A 19827-nucleotide genomic window follows, 5' to 3' on the forward strand; every position below is an offset into this window, starting at 1 on the left:
AAAGTTCTACAGTGGAATGTTGTTACACTGATTATTTGTGAAATTATCTCTGTGAGCTATGCATGCCCTGAGAAGCATAGTCACACTTAAGAATTGAAGAATCTCAGTTAAGTGTCCGTTAGTCTGACCGTGTGGCCGAAACACTGTCACCAACTCATTCTCAGTATAATACTCTGTGAGTTATGTACTGAAACATCTACTTGCACTTATACAAGTTGATCCATCTTTGTTAGCTCTCTGTTAGTCTGCAGACTTCCTCTGTTGTCCTTCCTGCTCCCAGGGAAATGACTCAATCACAACATACAGCCTGCGTGGCGAATGGCTCTCATTGGAACACAGAGGACAGTGGATCGATACACACGTTCAGGCCATCTTAGTTAGTATTGATCTACTCAAGACTCAGGCATCATGACATATGGCTCTATATAGACATATGGCTCTCTCATGCCTGGGAGGTTTAGGTGTGCATTGGTAGGAATGTGATATGAAACTTAATGAAGGAAGATCTACAGATGTCGCCCTCTGATTTTATCACCCTGCTATGTGTATTCAGTCAGGTCAGGGAGTGAATCTAAAAACTCCAAAATAGAAAACTGTGGGTAATATAATTTTCAAATCATAAGTTGAATTTCAATTTGGTTCGAAAATTCACTGAAGTGACCTTAAAGCTGTTTCAAGTCCAGCTTTGTTCCTCATAGCCCCTTTACCTGGCCACATGGTTGATGACAGGAGAGAAGTTGGTTGGGCCGTAGAGGCAGACAGACTTCAGGCTCTGGTAATATGCCTCCATCACTCCATCTATACCTGCACAGTATGGGTTTTGGGGGTTGCCATTCTGGAAGACACAAAATGAGAAGGAGGGTAGTTAAACATCTGTCATCAATCCCATTCAAGCAGGAGAAGAAAATTAAAAAAGAGAAGAAACTAAAAAGAAAAATGTAAGATCTTTCTAATTAAATTCTGAAGCAGTGGAATGAAGTAGGAGAACTAGAAAAAAAAGAGAGGGAGAGGAGGATAAATACACAGCTTTCATCAATACAACTTTAGGCCCAGTCAGAGATATGGGAAATCCCTGCTGAGCATGCTGGAGGCTGTTCCTGTCTGAGTGGTATCCTACTGTTTACAGTACTCTGTAGAGCTGAAGAGGGAAGGAGAGAGAGGGGGAGGGAGGGAGGGCATGGGAGGGAGGGCTGTCTGTGATCAATGTTTTTTCCTTACAGAGAGGACAGTTACTGTTCCCATTGGCAGTCATAGAAGTCAGTGGTAGTATTTTAGGACTTGGCATCCTAAGCCTCTACAATACAGCCACTAAGTAGACAATGAAACTTTGAGCGTTTGAGCCTGCCTGGAGTGCCAGATAGGTGGAGTTTGCTTAGGGTGTTGTTGCTCTTTCACTTGTCTAATTGCTTACGCTTCGATGGGTGCATCTGCAGCGTTTGACCAGATGTAAACAAAACAAGCCTGCAACCACGGTAAACACATGAAGTATATGTGGTCCATGCAGCGAGCAAACCCACAATTTAACCAACTGAGCCAGGACTGAACAACTCTGGTGTTGGGGTACCCATCCACAGGTTTTCTTCCAACGTCTCTGAAGCCAAGAGCAGGGATTATCTTATCGGGGTTTAGGGGGTTAGAGGTCAGGGGTTAGAGGTCACTTACCAGGGCGAACTCATGCGAGACCCGTCCGTCAGGGGGCAGCTTGGCTCCGAAGCCCAAAGCAGGGAACATCTTATCACTGTCGTAGTCCTGGATGATCTCCCCTACAGCCTTCAGGGCCATGGCGTAGGCATTCATCTGGTAAGGACTCATGTAGTGGAGGGAGGTGGGCTGGGCTGGGTTGCCTGGGAAACAGGTACAGTAATGGTAAATAATGGGAGAATAATAACAAGGTACAATAATGGAACAACAGAGCCAGATATAGAAAGGAACGGCTGTGTCTCAAATTTAACTCCATTCCCCATTTAGTGCACTGCTAGCCCGTGCTGTTTATGGTAGAAAGTGGTGCATTATATGTGGAATACAGTGTTATCTGAATTTTGCCCATACATAAAGGTAGTTGTGAGTTCAACCAAAAGGCTGACACTTTTAGACAGCATAATCCACCATTTCACTAGAGACCGTGTTAGATCTCTTTCCCTGCCTTTCCCTCTATATACGACTCTGGGTAGTGGGTACAGTACGAGTGACATGCATAATTACATGACCAATATGAGCAGGAGAATAATTTCACTTTATAGCACACTGGCTGTAGTGGTTATGAGTATGGTGACATATTGAACTTTAGATCTTTTAACGGCCCTATTGGACACACATCCATAACATCAGCTCCTGCACATCATATATCGGACCTCGTCAAATAAAAACAAGGAAGCAATAACCCTACGCTTATGAGTTATCAGCGGGTCTAAGTTTGAATTGAACCATCTGTTGTTATCTAAGAGATATGGTAGTCCCAGTCAACATAAAGTCTAAGAGATAGGTCATTTCCTTCCAGCCTTGCTATAACAGGTACACATTAAAATATACAAGAGAGGCACATTCATTCCTGTTATCACCACTAAGCTATCATCTCTTTCACAGCATTAGGTTTTAGCCTGCCCTGCAATAAAGGAGTAGGGCTATTACAGATCACCCCATATGCATACATTTAAACAGCCCTGGTCGACCATTAGGAGAAGTGTTGAGTGTGTGCGAGTGTGTGTGTGTGTTGCTCACCGTTTGAAGCGGTGAAATCAATTGCCACTGTGAAATTAATCTGGGTCCTGGAAGGCAAAAGCAAGAGGAGAGTAATTATTAATTTACCACACGCTAACATAGACACACACACACACACACACACACACACACCATAAACCATTGGCTTAATGAACTTTAGTAAACACAATAATGTTCTGATTATCATAGCTCAAGCAAGCAGGCAAGTTGAAACCACTCCTTGCCCTCGGTGCCTGAAGAAACAAAATCAAATTGAAATCTTTATAATCCCAAGAAGTTAAGACAAACAAGAGGTTCAACAGAGGAGTGCACACAGTGCTGATGTGTGCTGTGCGTGCCGTGCGCCGTAGCTCACACATCCTCTTGCCCTCTCCACCACCTCCTGTATTTGAATAGATCAGGTACTGTAAGGAACCATTGGACGTGTCACCCGCAATGTGGAGTGCACTGCACAGCCCGCAGACACATGTTAGTGCAGCAGACCTGAAGATGCCTGTTTACTCATTGTGAGGGAGGGGGAGAACCAGACCAGGGGCTCTGTGCTCTCCTCTCCCCAGCTCCGAGCCACTCTGCCTGCGTTGGCTGTGGTTCAGGTCAGGCTAGGAGCCATGAGGCGGGTATGGATGGATAGGGCCCTGGTCGGACTTTGCGCTACTCTCTAGTCCACACAGACACACACAGTCTGGGTCTACTGCTGGGAGAGGAAGGGGTGGGTGGGGAGTGATGCCTGAAGTACGGCGCTGTCGCCTCATGTTAGGGCAGATAGAGTCTAGGGATGGAGGGGAGGAGAGAGGGAGGATGAGAGGAGGGAGCAGAGGGAGTAGAGGGATGCTTGCATCATTCCCCCTGAGTTAAATCACAAATGTAGTGTTAAATCACTCATTTATGCTTCGTTTTGCATGCATGCTAAGAATGTGTTTGAGCCCATTTCTTATTATATACCTTTTTTTCAACCCAATTTCGTGATATCCAATTGGTAGTTACAGTCTTGTCCCATCGTTGCAACTCTCATATGGACTCGGGAGAGGCGAATGTTGAGAGCCATGCGTCCTCTGAAACACGACCCCGCCAAGCAGCACTGCTTCTTGACACATTGCTCGCTTAACCCGGAAGCCATTGAGCGCATTTCTTAAAGAATATTTGTGTAGGGTTAAAAAGTTACATCTGCTAGTGTAAGTCAATGTGCACATTATACTGGGTTATCCTTGTCACGCCCTGACCATAGAGAGCTGTTTATCCTCTATGTTGGTTGGGGCGTGATAGTGACTAGGGTGGGTCATCTAGGTGATTAATGGTTTATGTTGGCCTGGTATGCTTCCCAATCAGAGACAGCTGTTTATCGTTGTCTCTGATTGGGGATCATATTTAGGTAGCCATTTTCCCGATTGTGTTTGTGGGATCTTGTCTACAGATAGTTGCCTGTGTGCACACACCAGTAGCGTTTCGTTTGTGCTTTTGTTGTTTTGTTTCAGTTTCTGTTTATTAAAAGATGTGGAACTCTACACACGCTGCGCCTTGGTCCGATTACTATGACGAACGTGACAATCCTGCATCAAACATATAATGTTTTAACTTCACTGAATTGTAATGTAACTCATGTTACATGAATTCAAGTATTTTTTCCCTCAGTATAATTCAGTGCCAAGATGTACCACTCAATATTTAAGAGCATTGGTACGCTGCAGAAGTCAGTGGAGAGGAGACAGTTTAATATTCAGAGAAAGGAACATGGGGACAAGTCTTCAAGGAGAAGAGGAGGTGAGACAGTGGTGTATTGGAGTCATATCTGGTCCAGCTCTCTGTGCCAAGAGGGAGACAGACAGACTGGCCCGCCAGCCTGAATTATGGATCTCTCCTCACACACACACACACACACACACACACACACACACACACACACACACACACACACACACACACACACACACACACACACACACACACACACACACACACAGAGTTTCCACCTCGTTCAGAGTGTGAGGACAGCCAGAAACAGGGGAAGGAGATGGATAAAGAGAGAAAAATAAAAAAAGAGTAGAGAAATGTATCCTAGTCTGAAATGAAATATTACTCAGTCATTTCCATATAACTCAGAGACTGTAAATCAGTGGAGATACAACTCAGAGATACAATCTAATTATTCCCATTACAATGCAGAAGGCTCTCGCTAAAGGTCAGCTGAAGCTTCTGCACCAATCACAGATGAGTGTGCACAGTGAGGTAAGAGTGAAACATCACCCCATTGGCTCCAGGTGTTGCCCCTGGCGATGCATGTTCCAGGAAAACTAGCCAGCCCGTTCTGACCTTAAAGGGGCAATCAGCAGTTGCTACATCAATTTTTTCACTAATAAATGAATGATATGTACCCATTTGTTCTTAAAGAATATAACTCATGAGCTTAGTTCAACTGTTGTACCCCCATCAGTACCCAAAATATAAGCTTGTTTGTAAACCAATGTTTGTAAACAAAGTAAATGTAAACAAACACTGTATAGCCTCAAAACATGGTTAAAACAATAAAGCTGATATCATGGATGGTCAGGCCATGCATCCATATATCTGTCTATGAATTTGAGACAGTTTACATTTCTCCAGCCCCACCCCTCAGCTTTTTACCGAAAAAGGGGCAGGGATTGCACTTTGTTATTGTTTCTACTGCTTATTGCCGCTTTAACCTAGCTCAAACCCGAAAAGCTAATCTTTCAACAGATACGGAGAGAGAGAATTTGACTTTTAATATGGTCCATTTTTAGGTGAAGCTTGCCTTGAAACGTTATCTAAAAGCAACATTAAAGTAACGGATAGAAATTCAGCTCTTCTCAAGTAACGTTAAAGCAGCAAATCCCTACGGAAGTGACTGTGAAACCATTTCATGTCTGCCTGTGTTATTAGCTGTGTTATTAGCTGGATCATTATCAGAGAGAGGAGAGGAGAAGCAGAGAGAGGAGATGGGGAGTGGGAGGGGGGAGGAAAGGGGGAGAGAGGAGGGAGAGATTTTCTCATGCTTAACAAACATCTAACATACTATGACTAACATACTGTCCCTTCCGGCCTTGTCTATGGGTAGTGATTCATAATAAGTAAATAGCACTACTGTAGGAGTGTTATTGTATTAGTGGCATCCATCTGCCCCTGCCAGCGGACATGGGAAACCCTGTAGGAGTAATTCGTACTGGTCCTGTGGCTAATTAAAATCCTCATCTGACCCCACTTGATTGTTTCATGCATAAATTAGGACTCCATCTCCCCAACCGTAAGTGACGAGGCAGTCTATAGAGCGACTACATGGGCTCACTTGAGAAAAACATGTCAATCCCAAAGTCTTCCCTGGTTAAATAAAGGTTAAAAAAATAAAAAGAGTGGAGGAGTGTGAGCCATATTGAAGCTATCAGAGTGCAGGGGATGAGGCGCGCACACACCCCGACTCATGTTTATGTCTCCTATACGATAGTATCACCCAGGGGCGATCAGTGCAGTACCTTTCTCGACAGCGCTCCTTTAATTTGCTTCCGTTTGCCTCCGTGCAAGAAGAGAAAACTACCCCGTCTGTGTGTCACAAAGCCAGCTGATGACCAATTCACAGAAAAATAAAAACACCTGGGAAAGAAAGAAACTTGTCTGGAGAGATGAGCTGATGAATATAATGGCAGTGTAAGTAGAGAAGATTAGGGTGAGCAGAGAAGCATCCTCCTTTTGTTACTGGAGTGGAGAGATAGAGAGAGAGAGAGTGTCACGCCCTGACCATAGAGAGCTGTTTATTCTCTATGTTGGTTAGGTCGGGGTGTGATTAAGGGTGGGTTATCTAGGGGAATTGTATGTCTATGTTGGCCTGGTGTGGTTCCCAATCAGAGGCAGCTGTTTATCGTTGTCTCTGATTGGGGATCATATTTAGGTAGCCATTTCCCCATTGTGCTTTGTGGGATCTTGTCTAAGTATAGTTGCCTGCGACCACTACGCTGAGCGTCACGTTTTGTTTATTCGCGTTATTGTTTATGTTCTTTAAGTTTCTCTTCCAAATAAAAGGATGGAAACATACCACGCTGCATCGTGGTCCACTCCTTATAACGATCGTGACAGAGAGCGAGGGAGAAAGAGCGACACAGAGAGAGGTGGGCTGGGTTAATGAGAAAGGAGGGGAGATATATGATGGGAAATGCCTATTAAACAGCTGGGACTCAGAGAGCAATCCATTCCTAGTGTTATTGTTAAAGCCCTGGGTGCTTCAACTGGACAAGGCTCTGACAATGTATGACAAACCATGGTACTGTGCAGTGGTGGTGATACTGTGGAAGTTTAGAGAAGAAGGATAGAAGGAGGAGAAGAAGAAGACTGATTGTTTACATGCTGCCTACATAACGTAACCCCAGCAACCACTAAGGGAGCATTGACGCACGCTTAATACAACTTGAAAGCCGCACAAGCAGAACAGAAGGTTGGATTAATTCTGTTTCAAATGGACCGTGTTCATCCCTTTGTATACAATAACTGGTGTTGATACATTAACACTGAATGAGGGTCCCAATCCCACGCACACATGCACACACATAACAGCTGTGTGCTGCTGGATAAGAGATAGGGGATTTACAACACACTACCCATCCATTCTCTATGCTAATTCCAATGCTAATAGTTGTGGTGCATTCCCATTCACTTCCAAGGGCTTCTGAGCTAATGAAAATGAGCAGATTGGAGTGAGTCACTAACAATGGCTGCTCTCACTCAGAACCTGTCAGGGTGAGGGCTTCAATACGCTCTTGGCTAATGAGGCGAATCTCCATACAGGTGTCAATCAAAATCTAAATGCTGTGGAGAGGAGAGACAAGAAAGAAGAGAAGAAAATAAAAAGGGATTATATATTGAACAAAAATATAAATGCTACAATTTCAAAGATTTTACTTAGTTACAGTTCATATAAGGAAATCAGTCAATTGAAATAAATTCATTAGGACCTAATCTATAGATTTCACATGACTGGGAATCCAGATATGCATCTGTTGGTGACAAATGCCTTAAAAAAAAGGTGAGGACGTGGATCAGAAAACCAGTCAGTATCTGGTGTGACCACCATTTGCCTAATGCAGCGCGACACATATCCTTTGCATAGAGTTGATCAGGCTGTTGATTGTGGCCTGTTGAATGTTGTCCCACTCCTCTTCAATGGCTGTGCAAAGTTGCTGGATATTGGCGGGAACTGGAACACGCTGTCATTCACGTCGATCCAGAGCATCCCAAACATGCTCAATGGGTGACATATCTGGTGAGTATTCAGGCCATGGAAGAACTGGGACATTTTCAGCTTCCAGAAATTTGAACTTTTTTCAATCTTGTCTCATCACTGCAACTAACTAACGGGCTCGGGAGAGGCGAAGGTGGAATCAAACGTTCTCTGAAACATGCCCCACCTAACCGCACTCCTTAACAACCGCCAGCTTAACCTGGAAGCCAGCCGCACCAATGTGTCGGAGGAAACACCGTTCAACTGGCGACCGGAGTCAGCCCGCAGACACCTGGATCGCCACAAGGAGTCACTAGAGCGCGATGAGCCAAGTAAAAGCCACACTGGCCAACCCTCCCCTAACCCGGACTACGCTGGGCCAATTGTGCGCCTTCCTATGGGACTCCCGGCCACGGTCGGTTGTGGCACAGCCTGGGAATGAACCTGTGTCTGTAGTAACACCTCTAGCACTCCGCTGCGCCACTCGGGAGGCCCTAGCTTCCAGGAATTGTGTACAGATAATTACGGCATGGGGACGTGCGTAATCATGCTGAAACATGAGGTGATGGCGGTGGATGAATGGCACAATGGGCCTCAGGATCTCATCACGGTATCTCTGTGCATTCAAATTGCCATCGGAAAAATGCAATTATGTTCGTTTTTCCGTAGCTTATGCCTGCCCATAACACCCCCCCCCCCCCGCCACCATGGGGCACTCTGTTCACAACGTTGACATCAGCAAACGATGACATACGCGTGATCTCAGGTTGTGAGGCCGGTTGTACATACTGTAAAATACTCTGAAACAACGTTGGAGGTGGCATATGGTAGAGAAATTAACATTAAATTCTCTGGCAACAGCTCTGGTGGGCAGTCCTGCAGTCAGTATAACAATTGCATGCTCCCTCAAAACTTGAGACATCTGTGGCATTGTGTTGTGACAAAACTGCATATTTCAAAGTGGCCTTTATTGCCCCCAGCACAAGGTGCACCTGTGTAATGATCATGCTGTTTAATCAGCTTCTTGATATGCCACACCTGTCAGGTGGATGGATTATCTTGGCAAAGGAGAAATGCTCACTAACAGGGATTTGGAACATTTCTGGGATCTTGATTTCAGCTCATGAAACATGGGACCAACACTTTACATGTTGCGTTTATGTTTTTGTTCAGTGTAGATTATACCTATTAAAGTAACATGCTATTTCTTATCAAACAAGCCAAACAGATGAAGAGACACGAGGGGGTATGAGGAGGCTGTGTGAGAAGAGCTCAGCATGGAGCAGTTATTATGAAACATGAGCACTATAGTCCATTATCATCCATTTAGGCTTCAAACAGCAAAAACATCGCTTTCCACTTCATTTAGTCACACAAACGTCAGGGTACACCACTTGGCCCACTCTGTCAAAAAAACATAAAATGTTGGGAGTTAGGAAAGTGCTTTTTATTCTACAACATTCAGAAGGACCTCGTTTTGTGTATGCATTTTACATAAGCAGAGTAAAAAAGTAAACTCCTGTCTCCTACACACTTGTCTCCAGTTACACTGTTAACCTCCATCGCACTCATACACATTAAACCACATCAATATACACTGAGTGTACAAACATTAACAACACCTTCTTAATATTGAGTTGCCCCCCCTCCTCCATGGACTACAAGATGTCGGAAGCGCTCCACTGGAACTTCCCACAGTTGTGTCAAGATGGCTGGATGTCCTTTGGGAGGTGGACCATTCTTGGTACACACGGGAAACCGTTGAGAGTGAAAACCCCAGCAGCTTTGCAGTTCTTGAAACAAACCGGTGCGCCTGGCACCTACGACCATACCCAGTTGAAAGGCACTTAAATATTTTGTCTTGCCCATTCACCCTCTGAATGGCACACGTACACAATCCATGTTTCAATTGTCTCAAGGTTTAAACATCCTTCTTTAACCTATTTCCTCCCCTTCATCTACAGTACACTGACTGAAGTGGATAGAACAAGTGACATCAATAGGGGATCATAGCTTTGACCTGGATTCACCTGGACAGTCTACATCTTGGAAAGAGCAGGTGTTCTTAATGTTTTGTACACTCAGTGTACATACAGTCCATATTACATGCATCCACAGGATCAATTCAGTGATGGTCACACGTCCATATCACTGTGGACAACGGCCATTGTGTTACATACAATCAGGTGCATAATTACTGGCACCCTTGATAAAGATGAGCAAAAAATACTGTATAAAATAAATCATACAAATACTGAGCTACTGTATATTCTATGCAACAAAATTATGTGGATATTATTTTATAGTAATACAATTTCTCGGAGAAATAGATTTCGTGATAGCACCAATGCCGTTTATCAAACTCCAGGTGGTGCTTTGCAGTGGCGTGTCCAGAACATGTATTAGCATACAGCAGTAAATTCACTTGAAAGTGCCCTACAGAGTGCGAGTTATACTGTAACATTCGAGGAGTCTCTTTTTTTTAATGGGACCTCCTGTGTGTTTTTTAAATGGGTTTTATAGTAAAGACATGTACAGTTGAAGTCGGAAGTTTACATTCACCTTAGCCAAATACAATTAAACTCAGTTTTACACAATTCCTGACATTTAACCCTAGTAAAAATACCCTATTTTACGTCAGTTAGGATCACCACTTTATTTTAAGAACGTGAAATGTCTGAATAATAGTAGAGAGAATGATTTATTTAATCATATTCCCAGTGGGTCAGAAGTTTACATACACTTAATTTGTATTTGGTAGCATTGCCTTTAAATTGTTGAACAAGGGTCAAACGCTTTGGGTAGACTTCCACAAGCTTCCCTCAACAAGTTGGGTGAATTTTGGCCCATTCCTCCTGACAGAGCTGGTGTAATAATCAGGATTATAGTCCTCCTTGCTCACACACACTTTTGCAGTTCTGCCCACAAATTCTCTATGGGATTGAGGTCAAGGCTTTGTGATGGCCATTCCAATACCTTGACTTTGTTGTCCTTAAGCCATTTTGCCACAACTTTGGAAATATGCTTGGGGTCATTGTCTATTTGGAAGACACATTTGCAACCAAGCTTCAACTTTCTGACTGATGTCTTGAGATGTTGCTTCAATATATCCACATAATTTTCCATCTTCATGATGCTATCTATTTTGTGAAGTGCACCATTCCCTCCTGCAGCATAGCACCCCCACAACATGATGCTACCACCCCTGTGCTTCACGGTTGGGATGGTGTCTTCAGCTTGCAGGCCTCCCCCTTTTTCCTCCAAACATAACAATGGTCATTACTGCCAAACAGTTCTATTTTTGTTACATCAGACCAGAGGACATTTCTCCAAAAAGTACGATCTTTGTCGCCTTGCGCAGTTGCAAACCGTAGTCTGTCTTTTTTATGGCGGTTTTAAAGAAGTGGTTTCTTCCTTGCTGAGTGGCCTTTCAGGTTACGTTGATATAGGACTCGTTTTACTGTGGATATAGATACTTTTGTACCCGTTTCCTCCAGCATCTTCACAAGGTCCTTTGCTGTTGTTCTGGGATTGAGTTGCACTTTTCGCACCAAAGTACATTCATCTCTAGGAGACAGAATGCGGCTCCTTCCTGAGCGGTATGACGGCTGCATGGTCCCATGGTGTTTATACTTCCGTACTATTGTTTGTACAGATGAACGTGGTACCTTCAGGCTTTTGGAAATTGCTCCCAAGGATGAACCAGACTTGTGGAGGTCAACCATTTTTTTCTGAGATATTGGCTGATTTCTATTGATTTTCCCATGATGTCAAGCAAAGAGGCACTGAGTTTGAAGGTAGGCCTTGAAATACATCCACAGGTACACCTCCAATTGACTCAAATTATGTCAATTAGCCTATCAGAAGCTTCTAAAACCATGACATCGTTTTCTGGAATTTTCCAAGGCATAGTCAACTTAGTGTTGCACAAAGTAGATGTCCTAACCAACTTGCAAAAAGTACAGTTTGTTAACAAGAAATTTGTGGAGTGGTTGAAAAACAAGTTAATGACTCCAACCTAAGTGTATGTAAACTTCCGACTTCAACTGTATGTTGTGTGGTAAGCTGTTAGTAGCCCATGTGCCTCACCCAAATAATTTGGTCAATTTTTACCTCTTAATTTCGCCTACGTTACTGTTCTGACTCGGTGGCGCATGTGTAGCCTATAACCTGTTTTTGAGAATTGTCATCATATAATATTGTAAGAGGTTTCATTGTCTGCTTATATGGCCTTTTATTTATCCTACAGTTCTGACTTGGTGTACAGGGAAATACTGTAAGAGCAGCCCATGTTCTGCATTCTGTCGCTGTACATGTCAAAAGTGCTGAACACAGTAATATTGACTATGTCCGTCTTAGCTCACTCATTAATATCGAAATTACGGAATGGCTCTTATCCGCACATCATTCCCTTATGCCATAGTGTCTACATCTCAATTGTCAGTAGAAACCACATTTGTTTAAACAAGTCAGCCATATCAGCTATGTTTTTTAAAAAGGCAGTAAACGAGGCTGAAAGACTCGCTGCCAGACAAGGCTCCTCTGATAGCCAGTTGTAGCGGTGGTAAGGATTCACTCCATGGTGCTGAAAAGAAAGCTCTGCTGTTGGGACAGCTTTATGTAGGCCCTAACAGTTTGTGGGCACCGTTTGTCACCATTATAGTGCAAGTAATATATTGTTTAGTGTTGTGTTGTGGCTTTGCTGGCATGCATCTAAAAAAAAATTGGGGAGTTTGCCCCACCAAGATTTACATGCTAAAATCGCCACTGAACCTGACAGCGCTTGAAAGGATCTGCAAAGAAGAATGGGAGAAACTCCCCAAATACTGTTGTGCCAAGCTTGTAGCATCATACCCAGGAAGACTCAAGGATGTAATCACTGCCAAAGGTGCTTCAACAAAGTACTGAGTAAAGGGTCTGAATACTTACGTAAATGTGATATTTTATTTTTATTTTTATAAATTTGCAAACATTTCTAATAATGCATTTTTGCTTTGTCATTAAGGGGTATTGTGTGTAGATTGATGAGGGAAATCGTTTTTTTTTTTTTAAATTCAATTTTAGAATAAGGCTGTAAAGTAACAAAATGTGGAAAAAGTCAAGGGGTCTGAATACTTTCCATATGCATTGTAGATGTACTGTTTACACCTTCTGTATCATGTGCATGTGACAAACTTGTATTTTATATAGTGTGTGTTTACCACAGATGGTAATGTGACGAACAACACGCCCTGTACCAAAGTCAGATTAGGATATAGGCCAAGGACTAGATCAAGTGTATTTTTACCTGGAGTTTTTCCTTATTGCAGGCTACTACTTTCACCACTTTGGTTGTTTACTACACTACCTTACCATCTCTGTTTAGCACATGGTCTCACATGTGAATCCTTAAAGAGATGGGTGGGGCTAAGACTTAAGAGGTAGTGAATTATGCTAAATGGGTGTAGACAAAGAAAAGGGCCATTTCCTCAAAATTGGGGTTTATCAACTTTCAAATCAGAAGTGGGGTTTATCAACTTTCAAATCACTCCATTGTAGTGCATGGTATATCATTTTCTAGCTCTGAGTCTCTACTTTTATTGAATGTAAAAAACACAATTTCAAATTTTGCTACATAAGACCAAATCAGTCACTTACACTGAACAAAAATATAAACACAACATGTAAAGTGCTCATGTTTCATGAGCTGAAATAAATGAGCCCTGACATTTTCAGCACACATAAAAATCTTATTTCTCTCAAATTAGTGAGCATTTACGTCAAGATAATCCATCCACCTGACAGGTGTGGCATATCAATAAGTTGATTAAACAGCATGATCATTACACAGGTGCACCTTGTGCTGGGGACAATAAAATGCCACAGATGTCTCAAGTTTTGAGGGAACGTGCAATTGACACTGCAGGAATGTCCACCAGAACTGTTTCCAGATCATTTAATGTTAAATTCTCTACCATAAGCCACCTCCAACATTGTTTTAGAGAATTTGGCAGTACGTCCAACCAGCCTCACACCGCAGTGGTTGTGTGTGTGTGTGGGCCTGGCTGTCAAGTGGGTGGATCTATACCCTCCCAGGACCAGTCATGTGAAATCCATAGATTAGGGCTTAATGAATTTATTTTAATTGGTTGGTTTCCTTATATGAACTGTAACTCAGAAACATCTTTGAAATTGTTGCATGTTGCATTTATATTTTTGTTCAGTATATCCATCTATTATCCACATATTCTTTGGTATTCTGCCGATACCTTATTGATTGGTAGAGGAAGTAAATGTAGATCTCACATGGAAAGGTCAGTGACCTCAGCCTCTGGCTTGTCCTGTATTACTCATATATGATGGGAGGAGAGACATTCACCTCTACATACATGTAGATACATCAGCTGTCTCATTGACTGGGGCTGTGAAGACATTCACTGTTATTTATAGGGCCTTGGACAATTTACCAGTATTGCAATACTTTTCCCATGGCAACATTTTTTACACGAAGCAGACCAAACTCTTTGGTCCTTTAAAAACCTCCTGTTTGCCAAATATTGTGTGCTATATGTTGGAAAATAAATAAATAGGACTCTGGGTGACAACATTATGATGTTTGTTTCTAACATTAGGGCCGTTTTCCTAAAGAAGTCAAATTTGCTTCATATTTTGTTTCCTTGCCACCACACTAACAAGTATCGTGATACTGGTATTGTCCCGGCCCTAGTTATTTATATATTCATTAACATGTATTTTAAAATTGATGTTGACTGAGAACACATTCACAACAGTAACCAGCACATGACTACACTTCCTAAACTACACAGGAGGGTCAGTGTCAGTGATGATTACCCCTCAGCTCACCCTCAGGCGACAGCTCAAAACAGGACCAACTTCCTACATGTCAGACTGTATAGGACTGACTACATGCCGAGAGGAAAGAGCTCAATATCAATGAGATGTTGTGCTTGATTGAAAAAAGCTCCCCTCTCCTCCTCTGACTGCCATTGACAATGTAAATGCTCATCGAAATACTGAGAGAGCTCCGACTGTGTAAGGGTCAGTGCACCACATGTTATTCTGCTACCCTACCTACCCTTGTTGTACAATACCACACATGATCCATGACCTTTAGATGAGAAGTGTTGTCAAGAACAGGCCATAAGAGGACTGTAGTGCTGCTTTCAAAATGGCCATTCTGTGTCTCTCATTTCATCACAGACCTCTCTCACTTTCTCTCCCTCTCTTTCTGTCTCTCTGATTTTCTGACTCTCTCCATCTCGGTCTCTCTAAACCTTTCCCTCTCTTCCTGTTTAACCGTTCGACCCATGCTCTGGAGTGCAAGCCTGACTAGCCTTCCGCTGTGAGTCTTATGAAAGTCAGGAAGTGTGTGTGGGCGAGCGTTCTGCTACGCACCACTGCACACACTCAGCCACCATCACCCATTCAGCCATGGACTAGAGGGCCGGAATGAACACACATACAGTTCACTCTCCTCACGTCCCCCTCCACCGGACTCCACATCTGCACACCTGTCAATCTCTCTCTTTTCTCTCGACTTCTCTGTCTTTCTTTCTCTTTTCTATATGAATAAACGAGGGAATGCAGGAGTGAGAGGTTCTTTCACTCCGTCTCTGCATTCACACTGTAGAGAGAGAAGGCAGTGTCACTCACCCTCCTTTGATGTAGTCGAGGAAGGTGACTTCTATATCCACCAGGAATGAGAGCAGAGTTACCTGGAGACAATATTGATACAAGGATGGAACGGGCTTTACAATAAAGACAATGACTAAACCAAGCTCAAATCAACATAAAAAGAACGGATGGACAGTGTCCGTTGTGGCTTACCGTTCCAGAGTTTAGGTATTTTTTCTTTTTTCCTTTCTTCTTCGGATTTATAACCTGTTGAGAGAACAGCAGCCTCATTCAAACATGGAGTCTGATTATAACACAATTATTCTCTCTCTCTCTCTCTCTCTTATATATATATATATATATATATATATTTTAATCTGAGCTTCAAGGTGTTAAATTAAACCATTGCCTTAGTAGCGCACTACTTTTGACCTGGGCCCATAGTGTGCACTATAAGGGAAGAGGGTGTTATTTGGGAAGCAGCCCAATTTACAATGGATTTCTAACCCTCTGCATCCTTGGTGGAGATTGGAGGGAATAAGTAAGGAAGGGCACATTTGCCTTTTAAAGGTGATGCTAGCTGTTTTATTGCATCTGGCTTGTAAAATAAAATGTATATGTATTTTTTTAAATAAAAAATACATCCACACACTCGCACGCACACACACATAACACAGACACACACACACAGTAACAGTTAGTTTCCCTTGTGTTGTGTTCAGTAACTGCTCTGGCAAGAGTAGATGTCACATCAAGTCAACAGATAGACAGAGAGGACCAGGGAGACAGAAGCTGCTCACAAGCGGCGTATTTCACAAGTAAAAGAGAAGATGGTGATCATCGGGCACGATGGACAACCATAAGCAGTGTTTGTGTTTGTTTGTGTGAAGGGGCAATGTGTACAACAGGGATCGGGCCCCATGCAAGGGTAGCATTCCAGAGACATCAGAGACTGTAACGTTCTTTGTTTCACGGAAACATGGCTCACTCAAGACACGCTATCGGAGTCGGTACAGCCACCTGGTTTCTTCACGCATCGCGCCGACAGAAACAAGCATCTCACTGGTAAGAAGAAGGGCGGGTGTGTATGCCTTATGATTAACGAGACGTGGTGTGATCATAACAACATACAGGAACTCAAGTCCTTTTGATCACCTGACTTAGAATTCCTCACAATCAAATGCCGACCGCATTATCTACCAAGAGAATTCTCTTCGATCATAATCACAGTCGTGTATATTCCCAACCAAGCAGACACATCAACGGCCCTGAAAGAACTTCATTCGACTCTATGAAAACTGGAAACCACATATCCTGAGGCTGCATTTATTGTAGCTGGGGATTTTAACAAGGCTAATCTGAAAACAAAGCTCCCCAAATTCTATCAGCATATCGATTGTGCTACCAGGGCTGGCAAAACCCTAGACTATTGTTATTCTAACTTCTGCGACGCATATAAGGCCCTCCCCCGCCCTCTCTTTGGAAAAGCTGACCATGACTCCATTTTGTTGCTCCCAGCCTATAGACAGAAACTAAAACAGGAAGCTCCCGCGCTCAGGTCTGTTCAACGCTGGTCCGACTAATCGGAGCGAGTTTATTAGCAAGTGCATCGGTGATGTTGTACCCACAGCGTCTATTAAAACATTCCCCAACCAGAAACCGTGGATTGATGGCAGTATTCGCGCTAAACTGAAAGCGCGAACCACTGCTTTTAATCAGGGCAAGGTGACCGGAAACATGACCGAATACAAACAGTGTAGCTATTCCTTCCGCAAGGCAATCAAGCTAATCAAGCTAATCAAGCTAAGCGTCAGTATAGAGACAAAGTGGAGTCGCAATTCAACGGCTCAGACACAAGAGGTATGTGGCAAGTTCTACAGTCGATCACGGACTACAAAAGAAAAACCAGCCCCGTCGCAGACCACGATGTCTTGCTCCCAGACAGACAAAACAACTCTTTTGCTCGCTTTAAGGACAATACAGTGTCACTGACACGGCCCGCTACCAAAACCTGCGGGCTCTCCTTCACTGTAGCCGAGGTGAGTAAAACATTTAAACGTGTTAACCCTCGCAAGGCTGCAGGCCCAGACGGCATCCCCGGCCACGTCCTCAGAGCATGCGCAGACCAGCTGGCTGATGTGTTTACAGACATATTCAATCCATCCTTATCCCAGTCTGCTGTTCCCACATGCTTCAAGGGGGCCACCATTGTTCCTGTTCCCAAGAAAGCTAAGGTAACTGAGCTAAATGACTACCGCCCTGTAGCACTCACTTCCGTCATCATGAAGTGCTTTGAGAGACTAGTCAAGGACCATATCATCTCCACCCTACCTGACACCCTAGACCCACTCCAATTTGCTTACCGACCCAATAGGTCCACAGACGACGCAATCGCCATCACACGGCACACTGCCCTAACCCATCTGGACAAGAGGAATACCTATGTAAGAATGCTGTTCATCGATTACAGCTCAGCATTTAACACCATAGTACCCTCCAAACTCGTCATTAAGCTCGAGACCCTGGGTCTCGACCCCGCCCTGTGCAACTGGGTCCTGGAATTCCTGACGGGCCGCCCCCAGGTGGTGAGGGTAGGTAACAACATCTCCACCCCGCTGATCCTCAACACTGGGTCCCCACAAGGGTGCGTTCTCAGCCCTCTTCTGTACTCCCTGTTCACCCACGACTGCGTGGCCATGCACGCCTCCAACTCAATCATCAAGTTTGCAGACGACACTACAGTGGTAGGCTTGATTACCAACAATGACGAGACGGCCTATAGGGAGGAGGTGAGGGCCCTCGGAGTGTGGTGTCAGGAAAATAACCTCACACTCAATGTCAACAAAACAAAGGAGATGATCGTGGACTTCAGGAAACAGCAGAGGGAGCAGCCCCCTATCTACATTGACGGGACAGCAGTGGAGAGGGTGGAATGTTTTAAGTTCCTCAGCGTACACATCACGGACAAACTGAAATGGTCCACCCACACAGACAGCGTGGTGAAGAAGGCGCAGCAGCGCCTCTTCAACCTCAGGAGGCTGAAGAAATTTGGCTTGTCACCAAAAACACTCAAACTTTTACAGATGCACAATCGAGAGCATCCTGTCGGGCTGTATCACCGCCTGGTACGGCAACTGCTCCGCCCATAACCGTAAGGCTCTCCAGAGGGTAGTGAGGTCTGCACAACGCATCACCGGGTGCAAACTACCTGCCCTCCAGGACACCTACACCACCCGATGTCACAGGAAGGCCAAAAAGATCATCAAGGACAACAACCACCCGAGCCACTGCCTGTTCACCCCGCTATCATCCAGAAGGCGAGGTCAGTACAGGTGCATCAAAGCGGGGACCGAGAGACTGAAAAACAGCTTCTATTCTAAGGCTGTTGCCAACATACTGACTCAACTCTAGCCACTTTAATAATGGAAAAATGTATGTAATCAATTTACCACTAGCCACTTTGTATAATGCTTACATACCCTACATTACTCATCTCATACGTATATACTGTCCTCTATACCATCTACTGCATCTTGCCTATGCCGTTTGGGCATCACTCATTCATATATTTTTATGTACATATTCGTATTCATTCCTTTACACTTGTGTGTATAAGGTAGTTGTTGTGAAACTGTTAGGTTATATTACTTGTTAGATATTACTGCATGGTCGGAACTAGAAGCACAAGCATTTCGCTACACTTGCATTAATATCTGCTAACCATGTGTATGTGACCAATACATTTGATGCTGGGCATTGGGTGCTTACTGTTAACAAATGGACGATTGGTTAAGGGAAGGCACACGCGCGCGCGCGCACACACACACACACACACACACACACACACACACACACACACACACACACACACACACACACACACACACACACACACACACACACACACACACACACACACACACACACACACACACACACACACACACACACACACACACACACACACACACACACACACACACACACACACACACACACACACACACACAGTAGTGATGTAGAACCTCCTCTCCTAAATTGTACAATTTACTGTGGAGGAAAAAAACAAACCAGATAATATGGGTGGAAGCCAAGAGCTGTGACTTGGGAAATTATGATAGATTCTCATGTCCCAGTGCCAGAATCCTGGATGACAGCACACAATCACGGTGTGGCTGTGTGTCTTCTTTCTCTCATTAGACAAACACCAGCTGCTTAAAATAAGGGTCCCCCTGTGTGCTTCCCACTCAGAATATTGTTTTTAATGAACAACTGTT

At 43.8% G+C, this 19827-nt stretch overlaps 1 protein-coding gene across 1 annotated transcript in view; it reads right to left on the bottom strand.

The window, feature by feature from the left end:
• The window catches only part of LOC139534124 (copine-8-like), a 124730-nt gene that overhangs the window by 10667 nt on the left and 94236 nt on the right, over positions 1 to 19827 (bottom strand). The window contains exons 12-16 of the mRNA XM_071332915.1: positions 15764 to 15817; positions 15590 to 15651; positions 2719 to 2765; positions 1663 to 1844; positions 708 to 835 (exon numbers count right to left, since the gene is read on the bottom strand). Coding sequence (XP_071189016.1) covers positions 708 to 835; positions 1663 to 1844; positions 2719 to 2765; positions 15590 to 15651; positions 15764 to 15817 — 473 coding nt within the window. The remainder of the gene's footprint in view (positions 1 to 707; positions 836 to 1662; positions 1845 to 2718; positions 2766 to 15589; positions 15652 to 15763; positions 15818 to 19827) is intronic.

Source organism: Salvelinus alpinus, chromosome 11, assembly GCF_045679555.1.
Source record: "Salvelinus alpinus chromosome 11, SLU_Salpinus.1, whole genome shotgun sequence".
Classification (NCBI taxonomy): Eukaryota; Metazoa; Chordata; class Actinopteri; order Salmoniformes; family Salmonidae; genus Salvelinus; species Salvelinus alpinus.